A 25,237-nucleotide genomic window follows, 5' to 3' on the forward strand; every position below is an offset into this window, starting at 1 on the left:
CAAAAGTTGCATTTTCCACATGGTTGGCCTACAAAAGTCAGTTGATATTCGCGTCCTGTCTTTGAGACATTTCAAAAACAAGATGGGCAAAGGGAGCTTTACCAAGATAACCCCTTCCGACCAGAACAGAAACAGGCTCGTATGGGTCTCGGATGTTGCGCTTTCTGCTCCAGAAAAGACTAGTGAGTCTTGTCTAGACAAGTTTACATTATCCTTCCTCTTAACAGTCTGAGCGACGAATGGCGAATAATCAATAAGCTCAAGCTATCGTATATGTAACATTATATGTACTAATCCTATTTTGAACATGTAATCTAGTCCGTGACTTTTTCGTATTCTGTGGCAAGATAACAGACGTGGAACTCATCAAGCACGTATTTCTTGCCACACTCGATACCTTCGTGAAGCACCCAAACTAATTGTCAATTATAAATCATCCGATTAGGTCTGAAAGCGCGGGCTCGCAAGAAGCTTTGATTCTCTTTGAGAAGGGTATGTACGCTCAACAAGACACACAACTATTTTTACAGTTCTTGTTTTTGACACGTGCTCTTGATTTAGAATCTGCTGCACGGTATGCAAACGACTGCATTCAGCTGCAGCTTTATTGATTTGCACTTGATATGCTCTCTACTCGAACTTCGCTGATTCCTCATCCTTGATTAGTACGGCCATCATGCTCACAAACGCCATGATTGTTGGTATGTAGCCTTTATTCAAAGCAGATGTGAAAAATTTCACCAGTCTCATCTAAATCATGTATACGTCTTCTAATCCCATGCATCGCGAACAGGCAAACCAATTCGAGTCGAACTCTACTCTGAACAAACCGTACGCGAACTGGTTGGTCAAGGCCCACAAATTCTTCACCATCAACGAAATGCTGGAACTGTATCAAAATCACGATTGGCGGAATTCTTGGCAGGAACATTTGCAAATGCTCAAAAGATTCTACAAGCTGTCATCAAGTTTGATCGTACGTAACTTCCCATGGCCTTTGATCGCAACCGGTTGGAAGCATCACTTTCGGGACATTCAACTTGTTTTCTAAAATGATCCTTCTTTTAGAAAAACTTGGCTTCACGAAAATGGTCAAAGTCATCGCATCACCGGCAATCTGGGTTGATAAAAAGCTGGGCGCTTCCAAGACTGCATTGAGTATTGCTACTTCACTCAAAGGCTGGTTCAAGGTTGAACAAAGGCTTGGTGATTTGAAAGATACCGCTGTATTATATGGGAACTCGGCTCTCAAGACCTCTGTTGGGCAAATTGTGAAGCCATATGTTGACAAGGCTGTCCAAGTCGCAAGTGAAACTCAGCAATTGGTGGTATGTGGCTTGTTTTAATTGAGTGATTGGTTCCAGTTGTATACATCTAACGACTTTTTCCATGTCAGCAACAACATGTTGGGCAGAAAGAAAATGGAACAGGAAGTTATGCCTACTGATACCCCCTGCCTTGATATATATGTATTTGACCCTTTTTGCACATAAAATGTCAGTTAGAATAATGAACTGTGAGTGAAATCCTGCACGCGTTTTAAAACAAGAAAGTGATCAAGACGCAAACACGGCGAACGTCGAAAAGAATCAGATAATATAATTAAATCATTTGACGCCTTTGACGCGTGGAACAAGCAGAATTGTCTATTCGGCTACACCTTACGTTGCTCTGCCTCACTGGTCTGCTGCTATGTGGCTCGTCGAATTCAACCACTGTCTCGTCAGATCTTTTGTTGTTCGAGCAAGCTAGGAACGCCCAGAGAACTACCGGATCTACAATGGCGTCCCAGTGGTTGACGCCCGAACTTGTACGGCGCTCATCCATTGCTGGTGGTGTGGTACTCGCCTTAGTCTTATTAGATCAAAGAATGCGAAAACGGTCTTATACATGGAATTTCATGGCTCCAAACGATGCACCTATAATGTATGGATATCCTTTTATAGGATGTCTACCTGATATACTCGCAAATCCATGCAAGTAGACCGCGACATTGAATTGTGTTTTGCGTACCTTTCAGTTTTATCCTTTGGCAAGCTCTGACACCATTTTTGTTGCTCTAGTTAACTTTATAGATTGGATTATCGCATGTATCAACAAGAAGGGACGTGTCGTTCGAATGACACATACCGGCAACAATTTCATAACTGTCGCAGATCCTGGTATTATAAAGAGGATGTTACAAACTGAGTGGGAGACCTGGACACGAGGGGGGAATATTGCTAAAGCGTTTGACGATGTAGCTGGTAGGAGGGTTTACTTTTGTTTTATCTCTGCTTTGTGAGATACTAATTTACCCGTGTTTTCAGGTGGTCTACTCTTGGCACCTAACGGACCTGCGTGGAAGAAATCTCGACACTTCTTTGGTAAGATATCATTCTTGCGCTCTCGTCTATCCGAGTTTTTATTCAATATGTGGGCTTTGCTATTAGATCCATCGTTTTCCGTTGTGGCAATCAAGTCATACCAACCAATTGTGCAAGCTCGTGTGAACGATCTGTTAACATGGATGGAGTCTCAAGTGTCTTTTTCTAATTCCGGTCCCCTGACACCTGGCTTGGATTTGCAACCTGCGTTTCATGGACTCACTTTCGACATTATCACTGGAATTACTTTGGGGTTTGATCCTGTACGTAAGAAAAGAGGCATTTATAGTTTGATCTAGGTGCCTCCCGCTTTCTTTGTACTTCGCACTAACTGCTTCGTCTTGCAGGGCAGCGTGAAAGCTGGAGGACATTCCAACCATGTTAAAGCCTGGGAGCGCTCATTAAATTTCCTTTTGTTAAGAATGATTTTGAAGAATATTGGTTACAACTGGCTGTGGAGAGACGCTCGATGTGTATGTCTTCCAGACTGAGTGTGGTAGCTCATATTGTGTGTCGAGCAGAAAAACTCAATCCTTTCTTCATAGGACCAATACGACAAGGATATTACTCTATTACGAGCAATGATATTGGATAAGCTGGAAGAGTACAGAATCAGTGGTATTCCGAAGGACGACGTGTGCATTCTATCAACATACGCTCGAACCATCAAGGACAAACCAGAAATGGCTCCATGGGATGTGAATGACGAACCGCAACTTTTGCGAGAATTCACTTCGTTGCTTTTCGCTGGACATGGTAATTGCAACATGCTGTTTGATTTTGTATCGTTGTGCTCCCCATACTGATCACATACTCTTCCTCAGACACTACATCGTCTTTAATCACTTGGACTTTGGCATTCCTCTTCCAGCATCCAGAGAAACTGGAACTAGTTCGCCGAGAAGTCGATACACTTGGATCTGGACCGCTGAGCTATGAAGCTCTTGAGCAACTTCCGTACCTAAATGCCGTAATCAAGGTAACGACCACCTGCATACGTTGAGAATCGTTCAACGAGTCTCTGAGCCTGTCAGCATTTTCAGGAAACTCTTCGTCTGCGACCATCAGCACCCTCACTTGCGCGAGTATCGGCCAAGGATGCTACATACGAATGGACGCTTCCAAATGGACGGAGAGCTAGGCAATTTGTTCCAAAGGGTTTGTTGCGTTGACTTTGCTTGAGTTGTCGTGTCGAAATCTAATCCAGTTTAAAAACAAATTAGGAACCGACTGCTTCTACTCGCCAATGGCTGCCCAGCTTTGCCCAGAGAACTTCCCAGATAGACCTTTGCAATTCGTGCCGGAGCGATGGCTAGATGCAAAGAATGCTACTGATCCTTATGCGTATGTACAATGGCCTGAGACGATGAACGCGATATAAGCAAATCACAAATTTGACATATCCATCTGCCATTAATCTTCAATAGTTACGTGCCGTTTGGTGGAGGACCAAGACGCTGTCTGGGAGGTAAGCAAGTTTCAACACTGAACGTTTTGGTTTTCAAAACTTGGGATCAAAGACTCACACTTTCCTCATGTACGTCTCTTTCAGAAAAACTTGCCTTGTATGAAGGTAAAATCACTGTTGCGTCAATCTTGAGGAGGTTTGATTGTGGCATTGTTGATGGTCATGTAAGTGACAGAATGGTCTTGGTTTTTTACAAACTTTGGCTGATCGAAACTCGATTTAACGATGCAGAAAATGGAATATGCCGTGACCGGTACTATGCGTGCCAAATATGGTATCAAGATTTGGTTTATGCCCAGAAAGTAAATGACTTGGTTTAAAATTCGAATTTATGTAAATGAAATTTGTTGTGATTTACCATCATAAAAGTAAACTCGTAAAATTTGAATTTGGACTTCAATTTGATGTGAAACCCGGCCAGATGACCCTCTGTCAGCTTCGATTGACTTTGGCGTGATTGTGGTATCTTGTAGTTTTGAGAGAAAATAGTTGGCCGCAAGAGCAAAAATGAAAGAACACGCTCATTGGATGATTATTTTGCGTGTACTCCCGGTCAACAGAGGAGAAAATCCAACATAAATTGATATTCGGTTTTCCTCGCTTTACACGTTCAAACCAGCCTTTTAAATCTCGTGCTGCAACTTACCAATCTGCTGTTGTGCATCCTTGTAACAAATGTCGGGAAAGAAACCAGCTAAAGGCAGGCCAGAATCTGGTGTGTCTCGCTGTTGGAATATGTTGCTTCTTTCTTTAAATGGAAACTGATCTAGATCAGTCAATAATCTTGCTGACTCGAAAATGCAACATTGATTGAATTCTGACATTTCTCGCTCAAATAGCACCAACGCCAGTCCTTAAACAAGGATCATATGTATTCCGTGATGGATCAACCTATAGTATGGTTGCCTTGATACCATCTACCTCCCTAAATGCTCATACATCAAACATCAACTAGATGGCGAATATGCAGAGGTCAAGAGCACAACTGACCCAGGAACCGTGATTCAGAGGCACGGAACGGGCACATTCGAAAACAAAGAGACGGGATTACTGTATATCGGTGGTTGGGAGGCGGATAAGATGTCTGGAACTGGTAAAACAAATGCTGGATAAGATGATGCAGGCTTTTTTTCCATTCTTAAAACCAATGTTTTTCCCATATTCTAGGATCTATGCGGTACTCTGATAAGAGCTCGTATGAAGGATCTTGGAAGGACGGTCTGTTTCAAGGGGCTGGATGCTATACGTACCCAGACGGTTCGAAATACGATGGTGATTTTGATAAAGGATTGCCTCAAGGACCAGGCAAAGTCATTGATGCAAATGGCCAGAAATGGGCTGGATCGTTTAATGGTGGGAAGGGACTGGGTCTCGTTCCTGAGATCGCATGATGGGTGGATGTCAGGTAACCAAGAGGTACATTCGGTACATTCGGGAAGCCAGAGAGAATGGTGTAGCCATACTATAACAGAGCTGATATAAATACTGTGACATATCCAACTTCAAATCACACAAATGATTCTGTAAAAGCAAGTATTTTCTATTTTAAACTTGTATGTGTCTTCAACTCAACAAAGGGGGAAAAGGTGAAAGAAAAATATATGTGTAGATAAATCTGACTTTTCATGTTTTTACTCGGCGGCATTCAATGGTCGAATGTTTAACTTGACGTATGGTACTTCAACCTAGTTTTAGCAAAGGGAAAAAAAATCAGACAAACAAAGATCATTGGATTTGAGACTCAACACTAATCCCACACGACAACTTACATCTTCCCCATCCCTATCATTCACACACACTTCCAGTATCAATGAGCGAACATGAGGTGGAACTGGCTTCTTGGAAATGGTTTCGACCAGTTTGGAAATCCTACAAGCCGTGCAAAAAAGGAAGAGATTAGCGACACCGATGCAATGTTTACTCAAACTGTAATCAAGTCATACTTTGAAGCAAGTCGTTCTTCCTTCTTCTTGGCTGGCATGAAGAATGAGTAGAGCATAGAGACACCACAAGATAACATGGTAATCTCCAACTCATGCTTTTGTTTGAATGTATCAATGACTTGTTGTAAAGTCAAATCTCCATCTAAATCAAATCGGTCCCATAATGTCCATTTGATATCATGGTACTAGACAGGGACACGATGGGTTAATCCAGAGAATGAGTCATCCAGTCACGGCATTCAAGACATACCGATTGACTAGGAGCAGCAATAGGTTCCGAGAAACCAAAGAAGGGGAGAGCCAGATTGATAAATCCATTCTTGTAATCTTCCAATTTCTCACGGTTATCAAGAATCTATTTTTGGAAATCGGGTGTTAAAATTACTCGGCAAAAAAGCAATTGACGGAGAAATAATCTAACCTTGTAGAGCTCAAGACAAACCAGACCAGTAACCAGCGCAGTGGTAGTGGCAATAGCTGGAATAATCTTGCCAGCAATAAATTTGGTCTTGTGTCGATCAGCCACAGCAATAGCATAATTCGATGCTCGCAAGTTGGATGCGGCAGTGATAAAGTCAATATGGAAGTTGGTATCGTCATCCTTTTCGAAATCTACTGGTGACAAACGGAAGCCTGCCAAATCAGCTGGACGAGGTAGTGAAGCAACCAATTCATCCAATTCACTTTGATCAGTGTTGCCTGTTTGCATCTGTTCATTCTCTTGTACTTGGATTTTCACACCAGATCGAGGTACGAACTCTGGCACGATCATATTGGCCAGTACTGTTTTAAAATATTGAGGATCTCGAGAGCCAGTCATTCCATAATTGTAGGCATGTAAATTGGCAGTAGCGACAATAAAGTCCAAATGTAATGGCTAAAACAGGAAAGTTGAGATGGGAAAAATGGTTTCGCAAACACTTCAACTGGAGACTTACATTCTCTGCGTTGAAGACCAACGCATCAGGAGCTCTCTTTGGTCCAGACCAGAAGGAATTACCTTCAGAAGTCACCTAGTTTCATTCCTATGTGAGAGGAGCAAAGCAAAAAAATGGCTGGAAAAGTTTCAATTACAACTTACTGCATCTTTGGGGAAGTTGAATAACAATTGTTGGATCTGATTGTTGAAGTATTCTTCAAACTTGAATCGACCCCATTGAATACATTGTTCGAATGTCGTTGGACGTGATGGTCCCAAGAATGCTACAACTTGTTCCAAGGTATCTTTCTATAAAAGCAGAAGCAGTATTGAGAATGAGACACAGCAGCAAAAAAAAATCGCCGTCTAGATTGCTGACGAGCATACGCTGCCTGCACAGCTATTTTCAAAACAGAATCTCAACATACCTGTGAACCACTTTGCTTCATCGTGGCTTGAACGAATTCCTTTCCTTGTTGAAGATACAGGTTGGCATTCTCAGCAGGTTGTCTGAATAGACCTTCAAACAAGTCTCGAGCCCACTACAACAAAAATTGATGCTCAATAACGGAGCGAGAAATTACAACCGTGCTGCAGCAATCGAATACCTGAATGGTGTGCTCAATAGCGTTGGGGAAGTTTTTCAATGTACAGATAGGAATGGACTTTTCAGGTGGATCCTGAGACGAAGAATATGACTCCGTTTTGTAAGGAATCACCACCTGAAAAGAGGGATGTGAGTTCGTAAACGAAGCAATGTGGACCATCACTAATGCTCGGAAAACATGGTCAACTGAAACAAATGTTGTTTTCGCTTGAAACAACCACTGCCTTCCAAACGACCAAACCCTAAAACTTACTTGGACATTTCCTTTGGTACCAAGCGTTCCAGATTCAAGCAAAGACTTGCGGTAGTATACACATCGACGATCAACATATTTACGAGCTTCAACATTATCCAAAGCATTGGTGACACCAGTCAAGCCTTCCCAGAAAGCATCATCAAAGATGTCTTCTGTTTCAGGACCGACCCGTTGTTGGTATGCACGTATTTTACCCTTGGCGTCTGGATTCATTTTAGCAACTGCCGCAGCAGCACATTCTGATTTGAGTTTCGATACATCTGACGGTCGGAATAGGAATTGACGATTAAGATTACTCTTTTCGATTGTATCCATATCCGTCAAATGAATAAATCCTTTTGGTCCAGTGCCTAATCCCATCATGGACCAATTTTTGAGCATTTCACAACCAATGGCTCCAGATCCAACAAGGAATTCTTTCGTGTTGGCGATAGTTTGCTGGAAGGTGCTACCAAATACAGCGACTTGATTGTCATATCGGTTGCCCTTTGGAGCACATTCTGCTTCCGACAAGGTGACACTGGTTGGTAGCGATTCGAGTGAATCAAAGTATAGCCATTGGTTGATGGGACTGAATTTACCACTGCATGCTTTCAATACTTCTTGAGCTACCAAACCACCGATTACAGCAGCCATGGGAGTCAAATCACCTCTAGATTGATATGCTAATTCTTTCACAAGTTTACCATCTCCCAATTCAAAGGGTTCAGGTAGTGACTTGTTCAGTTCGGTGGCAATCTTCAAGACTTCTTCTGCATCTTGTTCATTACGAGGACGAGGGAATTCACCATGATGGCTTTCTATAAATTTATCGAGGGCTTGGAAGGCAACGTGATATATAGCAGGTCGATCGAATTTTGCAAAGTCAGAGATCAAGAATTCAGGTTTGGCCAACGATTCCTTGAGCGGTAACTATGTTTTTGTGGAGTTTGGTGTAAGTCGAGAATGACTTAATGTCGAGTAAGTCATATTAATTACTTACAAATTTGAGGGTTTTTGGTTGCTTGACTTGGGTAAAGATACCGCCATCGAGGTAATCATTGAATTTTGTGGTGTCGCCAATTTTGAATCCATAAGGTCCTGGATATCAATTGCGTTCAGTTCAGTGTTTTTCTTTTTCGGATCTCTAGCTTGAATTTACGCTAAGACGCACAAAACCCCCATACCTGTGACTTTGATCTTTTGAGGTTGAGCAGAGTTCAATTCAGTCATGCCCTTGACCTCTTTAAATGTAACATAATCTCCATCTTCTAAACCATGCCTGGTTTCTTCTAGACAAGCTACGAACGCTTCGGTTTCCTAAAGCATTCTTCAAGTTGATAATCGTTTCTTTTTTGCTTTCGAAATCATGTTTAACTCACTTTTGAAATACCAGAAATCATTCCAGTCAGAGCTTCTTCACCAGTCTGATCAGTGACTTCAAAAGCATCACCAAAGTCATTGAATGCATATCTATATGGCATTCAAAAATTGATGAGCAGGAATCCAATTAAAAACCAAAAAAACCCCCAGATGATATCTAGCTGTATTACCCAATGAGCCCTCTGGTATCAGCAGCGATAAACTTGATATGGTTGGCATGAGTGATGGCATTAAGTTCTAACTTTTCCTTCATCGACATTTCTGTAGCTACTACGACCTATACGCATAATCATTCATTCAGACAAGTGTTCAAGACGTTGTCCACATCATCATAGTCATTGACAAACAGCGACTCTTTCTACCTGATACTTTTTAATCTTTTCCGGAGTCAATGGACCCTCCAACACAGACACGGGTACATAATTGTTGAGTTCAGCGACCCGAGGAGCAGTGACATCAGCTCGTGAACGACCCACATCTTGCGCAGTGAGGAAGAACTGGGACGACAAGTCTTGTATCTTTACTGGAGCTGGGTCGTATAGTGTCACTGATTTGACACCAGCGAGGATGACGTTCTTGGCTACAAAACGAATTGTGGTGAGAATGAGGGGAAAAAAGGAATGGGTACAGAGGGTTGATGAAACATGGTCTTTCATTGGCATACCAATCTCAACACCAAGTCCCTTCAATCCGATAATCAATACATTTGAGAGGGACATCTTCTGCATGGCATCGTGACCCAACACATATCTAAATAAAAAGATGGTAATAAGCACCATGAAATGCACGTATACTCCAACTTTGCATCTGTCCAAACTATACATACAGTTGTCTCGAATACAATCCTTCATCAATTCCACCAGTATGGGCATGAGCTCCATTATGTTGCTGGTCTACCTCCATAGCCGACATTTTCTGGGCAAGTTCCTCACAAACTCAGTTTCCCTCAAACCTGAAATTTGAATGTAGTAAATTAGATGTTTGCGAGATTGTTGAGATGGATGGTTGAATGATGGAAATGAATGGTGTAAATATGTTTGAATTTTTGATTTGATTTGTCATTGGTTGCCGTCAAACACACCCCAAACTTCCTTCGCTCAACTTCTTTAACAAGTTCCGATTCGAGCTTTGAGGAATTGGGGCGGTAGGTCACTGATTATTTGCACTTGCCTTGTAGACTTGTATATGAAGATACGAGTAGATATCAACTGGTTCTTGTCGAAAGTACGGTTCCTTGATGCTACTTTGATTTGAAAGCGAGTGAGCAAGATGTGTTGATGAAACAGGAGGTGCGGTTCGGTGAGGAAGTTTATGGAAGAGCCACAGCTATGCTTCGAACACGCGTGATCAGTACTTGCCTAATCACGCAATCACGTAAAGCAGATCAGAGTCAAGTCACTGGAAGCCTTTGGAAGACCTCACAGGATCATGCAACTCAAGCCCGGTACGAAAAATCATTTGTCTTTATATTTTTGATACATATACAACATACCCTGTTAACATTACAGTTACCCACTATCAACAAAACGACAAAGATCAAAGATCATCATCTTCAATCTGTTCTTGCTGTTCTTCATCTCCTTCCTTCTCTCCCTCTTCTTCATCCTCGTCGGCCTCATTATAGAGGAATTGGAGACGAGTTCCATTGGCTACAAGCATCCAAATGTCCGCAATCTCGTACTCGTGAATGGCAGTGTTCAAGTTCTCTTCACTCATACCACGACTAATCACTCGTTCCTTGAGCAAGGCATACTCTACTGGCAATGTCAAATGTCCCTTGCTGTCTGTCGCCATGCGACGAGCAATCTCCAGAATATCACCCGATGGATCCCTTAACAAATTGAAGGTTGTCAGCAAATAAGCACTTCAACTTACGAAAACACACCGAGACTGAGGATGATGTGTGCATCTACCTCTTGCCCTTGTGTGCTTGACGAATCAAGCTGGATTTACTGGCTTCAATCAAAGTATGAGCCTCCTCAACATCAGCAATCGTCACTTCTTCAGAGAATCTCACACGAGCCTGTGTATGAAGGGTAAGTACCGAGTAACTTTCCAACTGTGAATGTCCAAACAGTCTGTCGTATAAGCGCTTACCCGAGCTGTGGCCATCCGAATGAGAGATAGCAAAGTTCTTGGTGTGGTGTATTGGAATTCCGACAAGTAATCATCACCAGATCGGAATTGTACATACAACTTAACAATGTACTCTGCGACACCAGGAGGAATGACGGGACGGAATGAACGAGCCTTGGCAATAAATTGACTAGGAAGAAATGGATGAATACTTGAATTCGGTCGCAATCAGCAGGAAAGGGTCAAAGAGCGTACCGCATGACCAGAATTTCAACCGGGTCTGGTTCTCCTTCTGCCCGTGGGTGTGTGTTATGCATATGTACATATGTAACGTGCTGACCAAGTCTAGGTTTGGGAACGATTGAAGGGTTAGGATGACAAGCAAAGAAAACTTGTAGCTGGGTGAAGATATAACTTGCTGGATAGATATATAACCACTGACCTCATGTCTTCGTCTTGGTTTGCCTCATCAAGCAACAAGAAGAGCAAATCAAACCGACTGAGAAGGGCAGGGGGCAAATTCATGTTTTCACTCGGCTTGTAGCGAGGATTGTATCGACCAAACTGAGGATTGGCGGCAGCCAAAATGGAAGTTCGAGCGTTCAGCGTTGTAGTGATTCCAGCCTAGAGTTGGAAACCTTAGAAACACTACGCCAAAAAGAACAAATCACGAGCGAACCAATCGGAACCTCCCGTTCGTATTCACAACACAACACTACTTTTGCCCCCACAAAGGAATAACAGGGAAATGATGCATACCTTGCTAATACTGATGGTTTGCTGTTCCATGACTTCGTGAATGGCGGTTCGATCATTCTCATCCATCTTGTCGAATTCATCAATACAGGCAATACCATTGTCTGCTAATACTAGGGCACCACCTTCTAAAACCATTTCTTCGGTAACGGGATCCTTCATGACAGCGGCGGTGAGACCTACACCTGAAGAACCACGACCTGTAGTGTAAATACCACGTGGCGATACTTTGGAAATATATTTGAGCAGTTGAGACTTGGCTACACCAGGATCACCCATCAACAACATGTTTAGGTCACCACGGATCTTCATGCCGTCACTGGTTTCCTTTGAAGCGCCTCCTACCAATAGGAGCAATAAGGCCTTTTTTACACTTTCGTGTCCGTAGATTTCAGGAGCAATACTGTGAGACAGTTTGGTGTATATATCGGGATCTTGAGCCAAAGCCATGACTTTTTCGTCAATCTCTGGTGTGGATTCCATTTGAGAATATTGTTTTTTGAGATGGAGCACGTTTTGGGCATACAAGAATGTATCAGTCAAGAGACCAGCCCTTCGACCCTGACGACCTGTGTATGGGATTGGCATGAAGATACCCGTAATAGACACCATATCTCCAGGATTGACTGATCTGGTCAGAGATTCATACAAGTTTACTGTCATGGATCGAGGAATGTGTCCCATGGGAACTTGATCAGTCTAAGTAGATTAGCAATGGTTAACAAAGCGTGTGCCAAAAAACGAAGAGTTGTCGTGGATAAACTTGCCATTTCTTGTAGTTTGACCTCTTGGAATTTCAAGAACTTGGAAGCACGAGTTTGAGGAAAGAGTTTACCCTTAGAGTTGTTTGCTTTACAAGCAGCACTGTCACACTTGTCTTGAATGATAAAGCTGTGCGTAGTAATCTGAAAATGAAACAGTGGTCAATAACTGATCATCAGGTGCAACGACCAAAAAACAGTCCATGAAACGTATTCATACCGTTTGGAAGCATTCATATCCGCACTTGTCACAACTCAGCGTGATGACGGCAGCTTGAGGCTTGACGTTACTAACACGCGTCACCATACCACGCACAGCAACCAAGTGACCCATGGCCGAACCTTTAACGTCTCGAACAGACATGTCCTTAATGGTGGTTCTAGCTGCGAAATTGACCGAGCTATGTCATAGAGGGAAGGATGAGTAATTTGCAGTGTGTTGTTGGGACAGGGTATGGAACTCACTATCGACGAGTCATTGTGGCCGGGAAGGCGTCCGCCGTGTTTTCTCTTCCATCATCACGTTGTCTACGTTGGTACATGATGACTTCCAGCGGATCAGTGTCATCAGTGGGCTAACCAAAAAACACACAGTTATGATAGTGTTTAATTGCAATCCAAACGTTGATTCTCTTAAAGTTACCTGAGTCTGATTTATTGGCAGGACCGAGTCGATAGCTTGAGCGAATAGATGAATGTATCGGTATGTATTGTTTTCAATGTTTGTAGCCAGGTCATCGTTTTGATCAAACTATTATCGGGCGCAGTTCAGCACTTTTGTGTAATAAAACGAGCAAGAACGAAGGTACCTACCGCGACGACATCGTCCAATTCAATGAGAACTGTATCGCGAGTCCGATCAGCTATCTCTTGCTATGAGACACGAAGGAATGTGAGTGTGGTCGAGTCCGTACGGTCCTATCCCCACAAAATGTGGTGATGGAGGGCTTGAATTGTATACCAGTAAGTCTAGATATTTATATGATCGATTCTGTAATGAGTTTGTGGGTGAGCTTGGCGTGTCTAGGACCGGATTGACACTGAACTTTTCCAGGAATCGAGATATCTTTTCTAAGTATTCCCAGGAATGGATGTTAGTAGTTCCTGGGAATGGTAGACTAGATCTATGGATGCATACCCAAATCATTCTTGTAATTAACTGGAATATTTGCACTAGCAATGTTCACAGGCCTGTCTACGGCTGCCATCTTGTCTGCTATGTAGATGTTTGTGGTTTGGACAAGAATGAAGCTTGAAATGAATTCACACGTGTAAATCACAAAAGGAATGGAGAATCTGGCGTTATATTCAAGCAATGGAGTATTGTACTGTCTTTACTGTGAATTATCTTTGGACGTGGATGAACCCAATAAAAACATTGAATCGCAGCAACGACCAACCAGGACAAGGTGAACTGGACCAAAGGTAAGCTCACCATTACGTGTCAAGTATTGCCAAACTGCGATTCATGGCTTAAAATGATGGAAAGGGTCTGAGTAAGCGACCGATTGCTACGTGTGCCAGTTTCTTCGATTACTTTGTTACTATCGACCACAAAGGCTTTTGCTCATGCTTGTCGCAAGAGAGCGAAAATCTATTTCATCAAGCACTTTATCCATCTAGGACGCACTTGCTCTGCTGTAAAGTATTAGCTGCCTTTTCTGGATTGTTTGACAAACCCACACCATGCCAGCCTTTTCAAACCCAGAACAGGTTCTAAAGCTCGACGACCTGTCATGGACTGTCTCCAACAAGGATGCATCGATCTCGGTCCCTGCAAAAGTCCCTGGTGAAATCCACACTGGTACTGCATCACCACAATTTTCAAGCTCCTACATTGCATCCAATTTGCTGACTGATCCAGCCAACTGCAGATCTGATGAGAGCTAATATCATTGGTGAACCGTACTTTCGAGACAATTACGTAAAGTACCGTTGGATTGCGCTGGAAGAATGGACGTACAAGACTACATTCACTGCTGGTGATACACTGTTGGATGCTGACACTGTCTTGCTGGTTTGTGAGGCACTCGATACTGTCGCTCATATCTCGCTCAATGGTGAAGAGATTGGGTACGTGTGGATTGTTGCATGTTGGCGTGAATGGCAAAAAAGTAACAAAATAGCAATGAAAAGGTACGCAAACAACCAATTTCGACGTTGGACTTTTGATGTTCGACCCGCTCTAGTTGATGGAGATAATGAACTCGCTTTTCGCTTTGAGAGTGCTGTAACATATGCTGTAAGTCTCGTTGATCTACATGAGATGCCTTATATCTGCTGACACCTTTTTTTTCGCGCAGGCTGAGAAAGCTCGCGAGAGCAAATACTATATTCCAGACATGTACGCTCCTGAACAACACGGTGAAAGGAATCGAAACTTTATTCGGAAGGAACAGAATTCCTTCAGCTGGGATTGGGTATGTGGGCTTCGTCGATGAACTTTCATGCGATGTACTCACGTAGATTTTTTGCATCATCTCAGGGTCCATGTTTCGCTCCTTGTGGAATCCAGAAACCAATCTATTTGGTGCCGTTGAATAATTCTGTTTGGATTTCAGATATTTGTCCAGACGTTAGTAAAAATGGTCTGTTATGGAGTGTGAAGGTACTGCGTGGTGCATCACTGAAATCCGAACCACTTTGTTTGCTGAAAACTCTTTTTATATCATTTAGGTGAAGGTGTTTTTGACTGGTCATGGCATCGAAAACGCACGTCTGTATGCCGAATGTGCTTCATGTGTGTCGGATTCACAAGCTGTGTACTTGCGGTAAGCAACGGCGGCTATGATGTAATTCCCACTTCAGGGTCTTTGTTTTTCTACTCTCTTCCCCGATTCATTTTTCATATTACGTTTCTGATTACTATATCCAAAATCCGCAGACAAGAACCTGGCACACTGGAACAATTTGAGCTCGAAATCCACATCCCAGATGCAAATATCGACAAATGGTGGCCTGCAGGATTTGGTAAACAACCACTCTATGACCTCTCTGTCATAATGGCTGTAGACGATGGAACAATTGATTCCATCACATATTCGAATCCTATACGCATTGGTTTCAGAACTACTCGTCTTGTGCAAGAACCTATTCCAGGACAGAAAGGACAAACTTTCTTCTTTGAAGTCAATGATGTGCCTATATTTGCCAAAGGGTCTAATTTTATACCTGCTGATTCCTTCGAGTCGAGAGTTACCAAAGATAAATTACGGTATGAGTCGATCATGGGGAATCGTTTTTTTTTGTCTTGGGTTCTCATCTCTTTGTCTAGAATGTTGTTGCAGAGTTGTGTTGAAGCAAATCACAACATGATAAGAATATGGGGTAAGTGCATTCAAATCTGGATTTTGTTGTACCTCAATTTCTAATTTTGTTGTAATTGCTATGCGTGGATAGGTGGTGGAATTTACCAACAAGATGGTGAGTATATGCTTATGGTACCAATTAAGTCCTTCTCCGTTTCTTACTTTTTTCGTTTTACGACAGAATTTTATGATCTCTGTGACGAAATGGGTCTAATGGTCTGGGAAGAGTTTATGTTTGCATGTGCCCTTTATCCAACAGACACCAGCTTTATGGTAAAAAAATAAGACAGTTTGTGCTATAGAACGACCATCATGTCCGTGCTGATCTCACCCATCTTTAGAAAAATGTGCGGTATGAGGTGGAACATCAAGTCAAACGTTTGATGCATCATGTCTCAATCGTCCTGTGGAGTGGCAATAATGAGAATGAACAAGCTCTCATCACTGGATGGTTCAATGTGGTGAAGAAGAATCCTTACCTCTATGCGGTAAGAACGAATAAATTCGCGGCCACTCTACCTGTATAAGCTAATCTTTTCCCGTCAGATTGATTACGATCGTCTTTATCACCAACTGATATTGACGGTGGTCAAGGAGCTAGATGGAACTCGTCCATATATTTCCAGGTATCAAGTTTACAACTTTTGAGTTGTGTGGTCAGTTGTATCATTTGCTGATGCCAACGTCATTTAATTTCATTCAGCTCACCATCAAATGGACTGGTATCAGATGATCCATTCACGGAGAGATTCCAATTCGAAGCTGACGAATATGAATTATTTGGAGATGGTAAATCATTAGTGAGCAAGTCAGTTTTCTTTGTAAGGTCGAACCGATCTAATTGAAATTTCTCGCCTATCACTAGTACATTACTACAACTACAAAGATGATGGCACAGACGTGTCGAAAATGTTGAGGCCAAGATTCGCTTCTGAGGTAATTGACTGCAAAAACGAACAAGCAACGAAGGCAGTAATATCTTTTATTGATGCGTCCCTTTCTCAATAGTACGGTTTCCAAGCCATGCCCTCCTACTCAACATACAAACAAGTCACTTCACCACCAGACTGGAACTCCCACTCACCCTTGATGATAATGAGAAATCACCACAAACACGGACAAGAGGAAATGCATTTACAAATACGATACAAATTTAAATGGCCCATTGAACCACCATTGGATATGTCGGTTGATATGTTTGATCAGTTCTGCTACTTGTCGCAAGTGTCGCAGGCCATTTGTGTCAAGGCTCAGACTGAGCATTATCGTCGTTTGAGAGGTAGTGATCGTATGTGTATGGGAGCACTATATTGGTAAGTACAAATAGGTGGTGTTTTGTGCTGCTGGGATTTTTGCTTGCTGATTATTCCTTAAACTATAACTTCTAAATCACCACAGGCAATGCAATGATATATGGCAAGCTGCAACCTGGGCTTCAATTGAATATGGAGGTGTGTGGCTCATGTGTTAAACGTGAGAGTCTTGATATTCATATATCTTGTTGATAGGAAAATGGAAGATGCTCCACTACTACACAAAGAAATTCTTTGCACCCATTTTACTTTCATCATTCGAAGTCAAGAAGAATGGTGCATATGAGGTTCATCTGTCGAATGATACAATGTCTGAGGTTTCAGGTAATATGCTGTTCACAATGGGCTTTTTTTTGCAAAATACTTTATCAATCAATCTTGCACTTGTAGGAGAATTGAGCATCTCTGCCCACTCCTTCAAAACCGGAATGGCCCAAGAACTCGAAAAGCTAAACGTCTCATGCAAGTCAGCATCATCAGACTGTGTCGCATCCTTCACCTCCGTCGCTACCATCTCTTCAAAATCAACCTTGGATATGGACGACACCTTCTTAACCCTCTCACTCAACCAAAACGGCTTAACAATCGCAACTGCCGAATATTTCCCAACATCATTCGAAAAAATCACGCTCCTACAACCACATTTTAGAATGTCTGCTATGGAAATCAAGGATGGAGTTATATCGTTTGAATTGCATAGTGATGTAATTGCACCGTATGTGTGGCTTGAAGTGCTGCAGCCAGAGTATGTGGGGCGATTTGATGATAATGGATTTGTTATGTTGCCTGGAAAGAGGCGTGTTGAGTATAGGTTGTGGAATGCTGAACAGACTGTGGATGTTGGTAGCTTGGAACAGCTTGTGTCGGTTAGGTCGTTGGTCGATGCGCAGAAGTGGGAGGTCGGGTGTGCGGCTGGGGATAGAGGCAAAGTCTCTAGACTATAAAAGACTATTAGCGTAAAGGCACTTAGAATAAATTTGTTTGCACAGGAATAAGTTTGCACACAATAATAAAAGAGCCCTTGCATGGTTATCATGGTATTAATACGGTTGTATTTAATGCTTCAATGTACAGCTGACGTCCAATTATATGTATGAGGCATATCCAAAACGTCCTAAACTAATTCAACCCATTCACCAAGGCTGTAAAGAGATCACCAGCGCTTGTATCCATGCCCAAAGCCCAGTACATGAAACCTCCCAGCCCCATCTTCTTCAAATAGGCGCCCTTGGTAGAAATCGTCGTTGGATTATCATATGAGGCCCTAAAAAGCATAAGAATCGTGAGTATAACGAGGTCAAGCATAGAATCGATGTGCAGGCTAACGACAACACTTACAGTTGGGCTGTCGCATCATTCCACGACAACGCACCGACAGCACTGCTATCAGTCATATGCGTCCACCCTGGAGTCGACATTATAGTCGAATACGACGGCAACGCGTTGCCCGGCAGTCCTTGATGATTATGACTTTGATACAGCCCCGAAAGCGGTCCAGACCCTTTCGTCACCCCATTAAACACTCGTGCATAGAATGGTATACCCAGCACTACCTTATCCATCGCACATCCTGCATTCTGTAAATACTGGATGGAGTTGTCCGTGCTATAATCCGGAGTGGTCTGGTATGGAGACTTGTCGAATAGTGGTGCCTGATGGTTTGTGTATGCCGACCATGCGCCATTCATGTCGTATGTCATTAGGTTGATAAAATCCACTGTGTTGCAGACTGCTTTCATGTCGTATTTGGCCATCTTGTCTTGGCCTGCGGCTCCAGCTATAGTGACTAGTTTGCCTGGCATGGCTGCTTTCAGTTTTTGCAGGAAGAGGACAAAGTTTACACCATCTTGCGTTCGGCCTGGGTATGCGCATGTAGCTTTTGTACAATCTGTGATATCGTCTGGTGTTCCAGGGCCAGCTGCAGCACCAGGGAGTATTGGTTGTTGGCCGTGTTCGTAGCCTATGTTATTGAAAGTGAGATTTCGGTAAAACATAGTTGATCATACGCGTAAATGACTAAAAATCTACCAGGGTATTCCCAATCAATATCAACACCATCCATTTGCATGGCCGTGAGATAAGCCGATATCGATTTCACTGTTCCGTCAATGTACTTGGGCGAGACAGCAGAGGAGAACGAGTTGGAATCATACCAGCCGCCCAACGACAGCAGCACTTTAATATTTGGGTATTGCTTCTTCAGTTGAGAAGCATAGTAGCCCATATATCCACAAGCATATTTCCCTTGCTTCAAATATGCACCAACATCAGCAAAACAACTGATGCCTCGTCCGGGTGGAGTTGTAGTACCAGCTGTTTGTTGGAAGATCTTGTTAGCTACACTTAAAAGCAACCGAAACCATCTCGTATTAATACCTGGATTGTAGCAATCATTTGCAGTTACTGGACACGTTGAACCAGCACCAGCGCCAATATATGGCACCAAGGATAGGCCAGGATTGTACTGACTTCCACATGTGTATTTACTCAGGTCAAGACACGTGGGCGTTCCACTTGCAGCATTGTCATTACCCACAGATATGAAGTAGTCGACTTGTGGATCTGAAGGCATGACATACCACTATATACATGTAGTTGCCCGTGAGCTTAAGCTGTTGTACTGTAAAAGTTCAAGTCATTGTAGCTCAAGAATACCGTACTTACCACATCATGTGTTGGCGAGTACGCTAATGACGCAAAAGCGTGATTTACGTGCGTCATATGAGCACCATAGGTTGCTGGAAGTGTCAGGCCAACGTGAGTTTGCCAGTACGTCCAGTTAGGTAGGTATCTAATAAAACAAGAGAGAGATGGGGTTTGACTTCCACATCAAAAACGAGCAACTTGAAATCACTGGTAAAAGTAACAGATTCTCAGTGGCTTACCCGACTACACGCTTCCCGTATGTGCCATTTCCACTAGCACTAGTAGTACCGGTGTTACTACTGCTGGTGGATCCACTAACTGGTGATGGTGTGCTTACAGAAACCTGTGTTGGGTTTACTACGGTATCTACCGATGCTTGCGCAGTTGGAGAAACCTGAATATAAGGTGATGCTGCTACTGGATTCGGCGAAGCCTGAGCGTAATTCGTTCCTGCGAATCCACAAACTATTGAGTTTTGTCCAGTTGGAACGCACACCGTTCCACTGCCACATGGCATGGGACCAATCCAGCTGGCAGCACCACAAATATAAAAGTCACCAGACCCGTCATTAGCGCATGCATAAGCGCCTTGTGGAGAGCAGGCTGCATGAAGTGTAGGGTTGCTGGTTCCACTGCCACTGTTACTGCTACTCGAGTCTGGGGTAGGTGAAGCCTGAGGAATATTTGAGAAAGCAACAGCTATGTTATTGACATTGGCTGATGGGTGTACATATCCATAAGGTGAAGCAGCAGGTGTTGTTTCCTGGTTTGCGACCGTTGGCGAAGCTACTACAGCGGCTGCAGAAGGCTGTATTATGACTGCATCGGGCGATGCAATAAGAGAATTTTGTGACGATGATGATCCAGATCCAGCTAGAGCACATACGACACTGTTTACACCGTTGGGCAGACATTCTTGGCCCGGACCGCAACTCAATGGGCCCAACCAGCCAGAGAGTGTACATCTAGAAAAGAAATATATTTGAGTTAGTAACAGCGTGTTGGTTGGCAAAACTTTCGTTACGGCGATCTTGGATGTCGCGTTGGAATGTACGAAAAAGGTGCGATGCAACAGGCAATCTTGCATCAGAAGGCACAAAAGAACATTTTAAAGCTTTTTCTCTTGCATCAGCTTCGCAAGCGTGGAGCTTACATCATAAAGTCTGTTCCACTGCAAGCGTAAGCTCCTCTTGAAGGGCAAGCATCGCCAGCAACCAAAGCGTAGCATTGGCGAGTTAACAGCATCAGGGCTAGGCCCCAATAAGTACGGTTTGATACCATCTATACGAACTGGGATTGTTTCCTCCTTGTGTTGGAATTTGTTGTTGCGGTGGCCAACCAACTTTTTACAACACAGCCAAACGGTCGACGTGAGACTGAAATCTCTCAGCCAGGTCGGACCGTTTTACAAACCCGCTTACTGCTGTATATTATTGAAGCTTACCCATTCAACCTGCATCGTCTGAACTTGTTATTCCTTGGATCTTAGCTGTCTCTCGTTGTGAGCTTTGTTCTGTGTGGTGCTAAAAAGCGACAGTTTTTACAGAACCCCGAACGTTTTCCTTCTGACGCGTAAGTATCACGATCTATGAGTACGTGGTGGTCCATTTACAGGGTTTTTACATATGCTTTAGTTCGTCGAATATACGGATCCGTAGGTTTCATGGGATTACAGTGGTATAAGCAGCTCAATGGAAATCATTCAAATATGAATATGATGAGCACCGAAACTGACAGATTGTCATCCATTTTGGACCTTCAGAGATACGGGTCGAGTCTTCTTCATGAGAGAGCGTGTATACTCAACACCGACTGCTAACAGCTAACAACTTCCTCGACTCTATCCTACTACTCAACAACACCAGCCCCCTTCCAGTAGCACCATACAGTCCATGAGTACTATGGAACAAGCATGGAAACGGCAGATATGACAGATACCGGCCCAGAATCTGAAATATCACGGTTTGGAAGGTCAAAACAACCAACCAAATTCCAAATTTCATCGACATGAAGAGTCTAAACCGTTTCCATGTTGCAGGCCTTCCTTGTAGTCTACCCATTTGAACGATTAATGGAAGAGCAAACGTGACGAGTAGGTCGTCCATATAGAGTGGGGATATACCTGTGTGAGGAATACAGAATTAGTCAGAGTGCATCTACTCCCAACAATTTCTTATTGCCATGGATAGGAGGGCTCTCAGTAAATTAGGTCTCGTTGCCTTGGTGTGGACGATACTTAGCCCGGTGCCTGTTACTAATGTTGGATTGAGGAGTTGTCAATAACTTGTTTAGTTAAATGCTACATGAAATTACCCGAGAGTAATGATCTAACAGGTTTGATCCTATACTGGACATGGACTGTATCACGTCCAAACTTACTCCAAGCTGTCGTTGCAGAGGACCTTGTTCTGGAGTTTCGAGCTTCGATGGTGATGACAATATTGTCATTTTCAGAGGATCTCCAGTCATCAATCAGCCCTATTTGACATATGCAATACCGAATGTATTGATTGGAGTGTCGGCAGAGTGTCCCTGTTGAGAAGCCAGTGGCGTTTTTTGACTTCGCGTATTTTGGTTCAAAACTTCTTGAACACTGTGCAGCCAGTCCACGAGATCTAGGTAGAATGCAAGCTCGACAGGACAAAATCCTCCTCGTCTTAGACCTGAACGGGACGCTACTATGTAAAGTAACCAAATTGTAAGTTGGCTGTGGTGACTCTGGTGTTGGCGCTTTAACACTATAATTGACACAATTTCGTTCTAGTGATAAAAGGGCAGCCCATCAGAACCCATTCCTACCGCCAAAGGCCAGTTTCAAGTGTAACAAGGCTCCGGTATATGTGAGGCCGTGAGTTTGAAACACACATTTCTTTCTTCATTAACATGATGATGAATTGACTTGTTTTGCACTCAAATAGACACTTGGGAGTATTCTTGGAGTTTTTATTTGAGAATTTCGCGGTTGCAGCATGGACTTCTGCTCAACCAAGCAACGCAAAGGCGCTCGCTACTGGAGCTTTTGGACAGTACTTCGAACAGTTGGAATTCTTATGGGACCGAACACACTGCTCCGAAGTACGAGGAGGTCGACACGACCATTCTTCGATTAAGGACTTACGAAAGATATGGGATGCCGATGGTCGAGACAAACTTGATTCAACTCGCACTTGGTCTGCAGTAAGTTGTGGTTTTGCATATAGTTTCCAAATCGTTGCTCCAAAAGGGTCTACGTCCTAACACAGAGTTGCTCTCGTCTAGAGAAACACGATATTACTCGACGACACCGCTTCAAAAGCCTCCTACACCACAGAAAACCATCTGAAAATTCCAACTTTTACTGTTTTGAATGCTACGAACGACCAGAGCAAGGACCGTATTTTGCTGAATGTGATGAATTATCTGTTGGATCTGAAGTCTACGTATGGTGGTGCTGAAGAGAAAGATGTCCGTATAAGTCTGATGCTCAACAAACTATTGGATGCCAGCCTTGATCTCGAAAACAGGCTAGATGATGTCCCAAAGATGGTTTCTGAAGCCAAGAAGAAAGCAACCTCATCGGATTGGGACAGCTCTTTGGAGCTGTTCTCAACTGCTTTGGAAATTATGTACGTAATGACGTTGATGTTGTTGGAGAATTTTCGGTTTCAGTTTCTTGATTGCTTCAACATTTCATTGTTTCACCTGTGGTTGCTTTAACATTCTACAAATCACTGTACAGGAATCAAAAATACGGGGAATTAGCACCGGAATGTGCTGATACCTACTTCTTGTATGGACGAACCCTTTTGTCGGCAGCTTTGAGTCGTAAACATGGGCTGGGAGTTTTGGACCCTACCGTTGTACCAGATGTAGTCGACCAAGATAATTTGGAAAGTGGTATGTTACATCGCCTGTCATCGATTCTGCATTTGCATTGAGTTTTCTTGGTCGCTCGAATTCGCAACTCAAACTTGTACCGATGTCTTGCAGTTCAAGGCAACCCATTTGTGGAAGACGACCAAGGAGACTGGGATGGTGAAGGAGACACGGGATTGGAAGAAACTGACAAAGAAGGACTTGGACAAGCTGCTACTGCTATCAAAGCTACCAATATGCCAGTCGAGGGTCAACCACAAGAAGTTTCATCAGCTGCTTCTACTCCAGCCGACGAAAAGGACGATATGGAATTGGCATTCGAAATCTTGGACATATGTCGAGTCATATACACAAAGATGGATACTCCAGACGCTATGGCCAAATTAGGTGATGTCAAATTGATGCAGGGGGATATTACTCTTGATGCTGGTATGTTCAGTCGTTTAATGAGGACGAGCAAAAAAATGCGATTCTGTCGGTGACATGACCGATTATTAACCCGTACTTTCACTTTGTCTCAGGTCACTACAAGCAAGCCATCATGGAGTACGCAATGGCCATCTCTCTCAAACAGGTGGTGAATGCTCCTCATCGTGAATTGGCTGAAGCCCACTATAAACTTGCTCTGCCATTGGAATATGAAGGTCAACATGAGGAAGCCATCAAACAAATCAGATTGGCGTGTACTGCTGTAAAACAGCGCATACAACTCTTGAACGAAGAACTCAAAGGTGCTGGTGTTGAAGTCGATGCAAAGGGGAAAGGAAAAGTTGCTCGAGAAGGACCTGATCCCATCAATTCCGAAATACTTGAAATGGAAAGTATTGTGATTCTTCTTGGTAACAAGGTATGTAATTCGCACAGTTTTGGTTTATTCAGATTATGACGATGGTGTATCAGTGAAGAAATGCGAGAATCACTCCCTGCACTATCAAACTCTGTACATGGATCGTTTGAACTGTCATATCACTTGCATTAGATTGCTGACTTGATGGCCATGACTGGCAGCGCCTACTTGACTGAAAGTGGATTGCTCATACCTCCGATTAGTAGTACACCATCAACAAAGACTGATGGTTCTACAAAACGTCATTTAGAAGAAGATGCGGTCTCTGATAAATACATGACGAAAAAAGCCAAAACGGATGCTTAAATTAATGATGTTTTTGCCAATGTATAGAATTGTAGGTAGAGCCCTCAGAATATATTACACTTGTGACCTTCAGCACGCTCAATTGCGGGATTACTATCCATACTCCTCTCGTACGTTTTGTATTGGGACTTGCATTGCGTTTTGGATTTTTTGGCTCATGCATTCTATTGGGATTATAGTCCCGCAAATTTACGATCATTACAACACTTAAAGCCCACTAAAGTTGCTAATTACTCCCCATATGTTACTGGAATTACGTTTGCGTCAGCCCCTCAACTTCCTTCCTGGTGAAGTCCAAACCTATTATAACAAGGCAATGGCACGGGATGTTTTCGATCCTTCGGTTTACAACGCCTACGCCAGGAGCTTGATGACCACTAAAAATTATAAAGAAGCGCCTTTTTATTTCTCTCTTGCTCAGTGTGACCCAACTGCGGTTTGCCACTCA

The 25,237-nt window shown here is 43.0% G+C and overlaps 7 protein-coding genes across 7 annotated transcripts; 4 read left to right on the plus strand and 3 right to left on the minus strand.

Annotated features, from left to right (window-relative positions):
• Positions 1–82: 82 nt before the first annotated feature.
• Positions 83–1,447, plus strand: SmJEL517_g05589 (uncharacterized protein; the record flags this gene model as incomplete). The annotated part of the gene is made up of 7 exons (XM_031171515.1): positions 83–182; positions 319–401; positions 531–574; positions 667–701; positions 794–976; positions 1,069–1,328; positions 1,397–1,447. 7 exons carry the CDS (start codon positions 83–85, stop codon positions 1,445–1,447), a joined length of 756 nt encoding a protein of 251 aa, XP_031022490.1.
• A 3,062-nt stretch (positions 1,448–4,509) lies between these two features.
• Positions 4,510–5,225, plus strand: SmJEL517_g05590 (uncharacterized protein; the record flags this gene model as incomplete). Its single annotated transcript, XM_031171516.1, has 4 exons — positions 4,510–4,549; positions 4,674–4,730; positions 4,790–4,927; positions 5,002–5,225. 4 exons carry the CDS (start codon positions 4,510–4,512, stop codon positions 5,223–5,225), a joined length of 459 nt encoding a protein of 152 aa, XP_031022484.1.
• A 240-nt stretch (positions 5,226–5,465) lies between these two features.
• Positions 5,466–9,833, minus strand: SmJEL517_g05591 (uncharacterized protein; the record flags this gene model as incomplete). Its single annotated transcript, XM_031171517.1, has 17 exons — positions 5,466–5,519; positions 5,604–5,703; positions 5,778–5,962; positions 6,028–6,132; positions 6,199–6,654; positions 6,716–6,790; positions 6,859–7,005; positions 7,125–7,238; positions 7,305–7,418; positions 7,557–8,471; positions 8,542–8,639; positions 8,726–8,858; positions 8,921–9,011; positions 9,092–9,198; positions 9,284–9,501; positions 9,586–9,671; positions 9,748–9,833. The coding sequence occupies 17 exons, from the start codon at positions 9,831–9,833 to the stop codon at positions 5,466–5,468; spliced, it is 3,084 nt and encodes a 1,027-aa protein (XP_031022485.1).
• Positions 9,834–10,457: 624 nt separating this feature from the next.
• SmJEL517_g05592 (uncharacterized protein) lies at positions 10,458–13,722 on the minus strand (the record flags this gene model as incomplete). Its single annotated transcript, XM_031171518.1, has 13 exons — positions 10,458–10,752; positions 10,835–10,944; positions 11,019–11,187; positions 11,253–11,342; positions 11,440–11,621; positions 11,757–12,452; positions 12,539–12,658; positions 12,735–12,915; positions 12,980–13,089; positions 13,158–13,265; positions 13,328–13,387; positions 13,476–13,585; positions 13,653–13,722. 13 exons carry the CDS (start codon positions 13,720–13,722, stop codon positions 10,458–10,460), a joined length of 2,301 nt encoding a protein of 766 aa, XP_031022482.1.
• A 478-nt stretch (positions 13,723–14,200) lies between these two features.
• SmJEL517_g05593 (beta-galactosidase) lies at positions 14,201–18,079 on the plus strand (the record flags this gene model as incomplete). The annotated part of the gene is made up of 18 exons (XM_031171519.1): positions 14,201–14,318; positions 14,389–14,587; positions 14,651–14,756; positions 14,818–14,934; positions 15,000–15,122; positions 15,191–15,285; positions 15,399–15,728; positions 15,789–15,841; positions 15,914–15,937; positions 16,004–16,095; positions 16,164–16,310; positions 16,369–16,448; positions 16,526–16,611; positions 16,688–16,758; positions 16,831–17,135; positions 17,221–17,273; positions 17,331–17,459; positions 17,526–18,079. The coding sequence occupies 18 exons, from the start codon at positions 14,201–14,203 to the stop codon at positions 18,077–18,079; spliced, it is 2,682 nt and encodes an 893-aa protein (XP_031022483.1).
• Positions 18,080–18,254: 175 nt separating this feature from the next.
• On the minus strand, positions 18,255–21,062 carry SmJEL517_g05594 (chitinase; the record flags this gene model as incomplete). Its single annotated transcript, XM_031171520.1, has 7 exons — positions 18,255–18,399; positions 18,474–19,095; positions 19,164–19,448; positions 19,512–19,716; positions 19,800–19,926; positions 20,021–20,746; positions 20,935–21,062. The coding sequence occupies 7 exons, from the start codon at positions 21,060–21,062 to the stop codon at positions 18,255–18,257; spliced, it is 2,238 nt and encodes a 745-aa protein (XP_031022488.1).
• Positions 21,063–22,405: 1,343 nt separating this feature from the next.
• Positions 22,406–24,789, plus strand: SmJEL517_g05595 (uncharacterized protein; the record flags this gene model as incomplete). Its single annotated transcript, XM_031171521.1, has 8 exons — positions 22,406–22,479; positions 22,546–22,629; positions 22,700–22,958; positions 23,040–23,386; positions 23,500–23,657; positions 23,751–24,065; positions 24,158–24,483; positions 24,616–24,789. The coding sequence occupies 8 exons, from the start codon at positions 22,406–22,408 to the stop codon at positions 24,787–24,789; spliced, it is 1,737 nt and encodes a 578-aa protein (XP_031022489.1).
• Between the last annotated feature and the right edge of the window lie 448 nt (positions 24,790–25,237).

The sequence above is a fragment of the Synchytrium microbalum genome (assembly GCF_006535985.1).
Source record: "Synchytrium microbalum strain JEL517 chromosome Unknown SmJEL517_scf0053, whole genome shotgun sequence".
NCBI lineage: Eukaryota > Fungi > Chytridiomycota > Chytridiomycetes > Synchytriales > Synchytriaceae > Synchytrium > Synchytrium microbalum.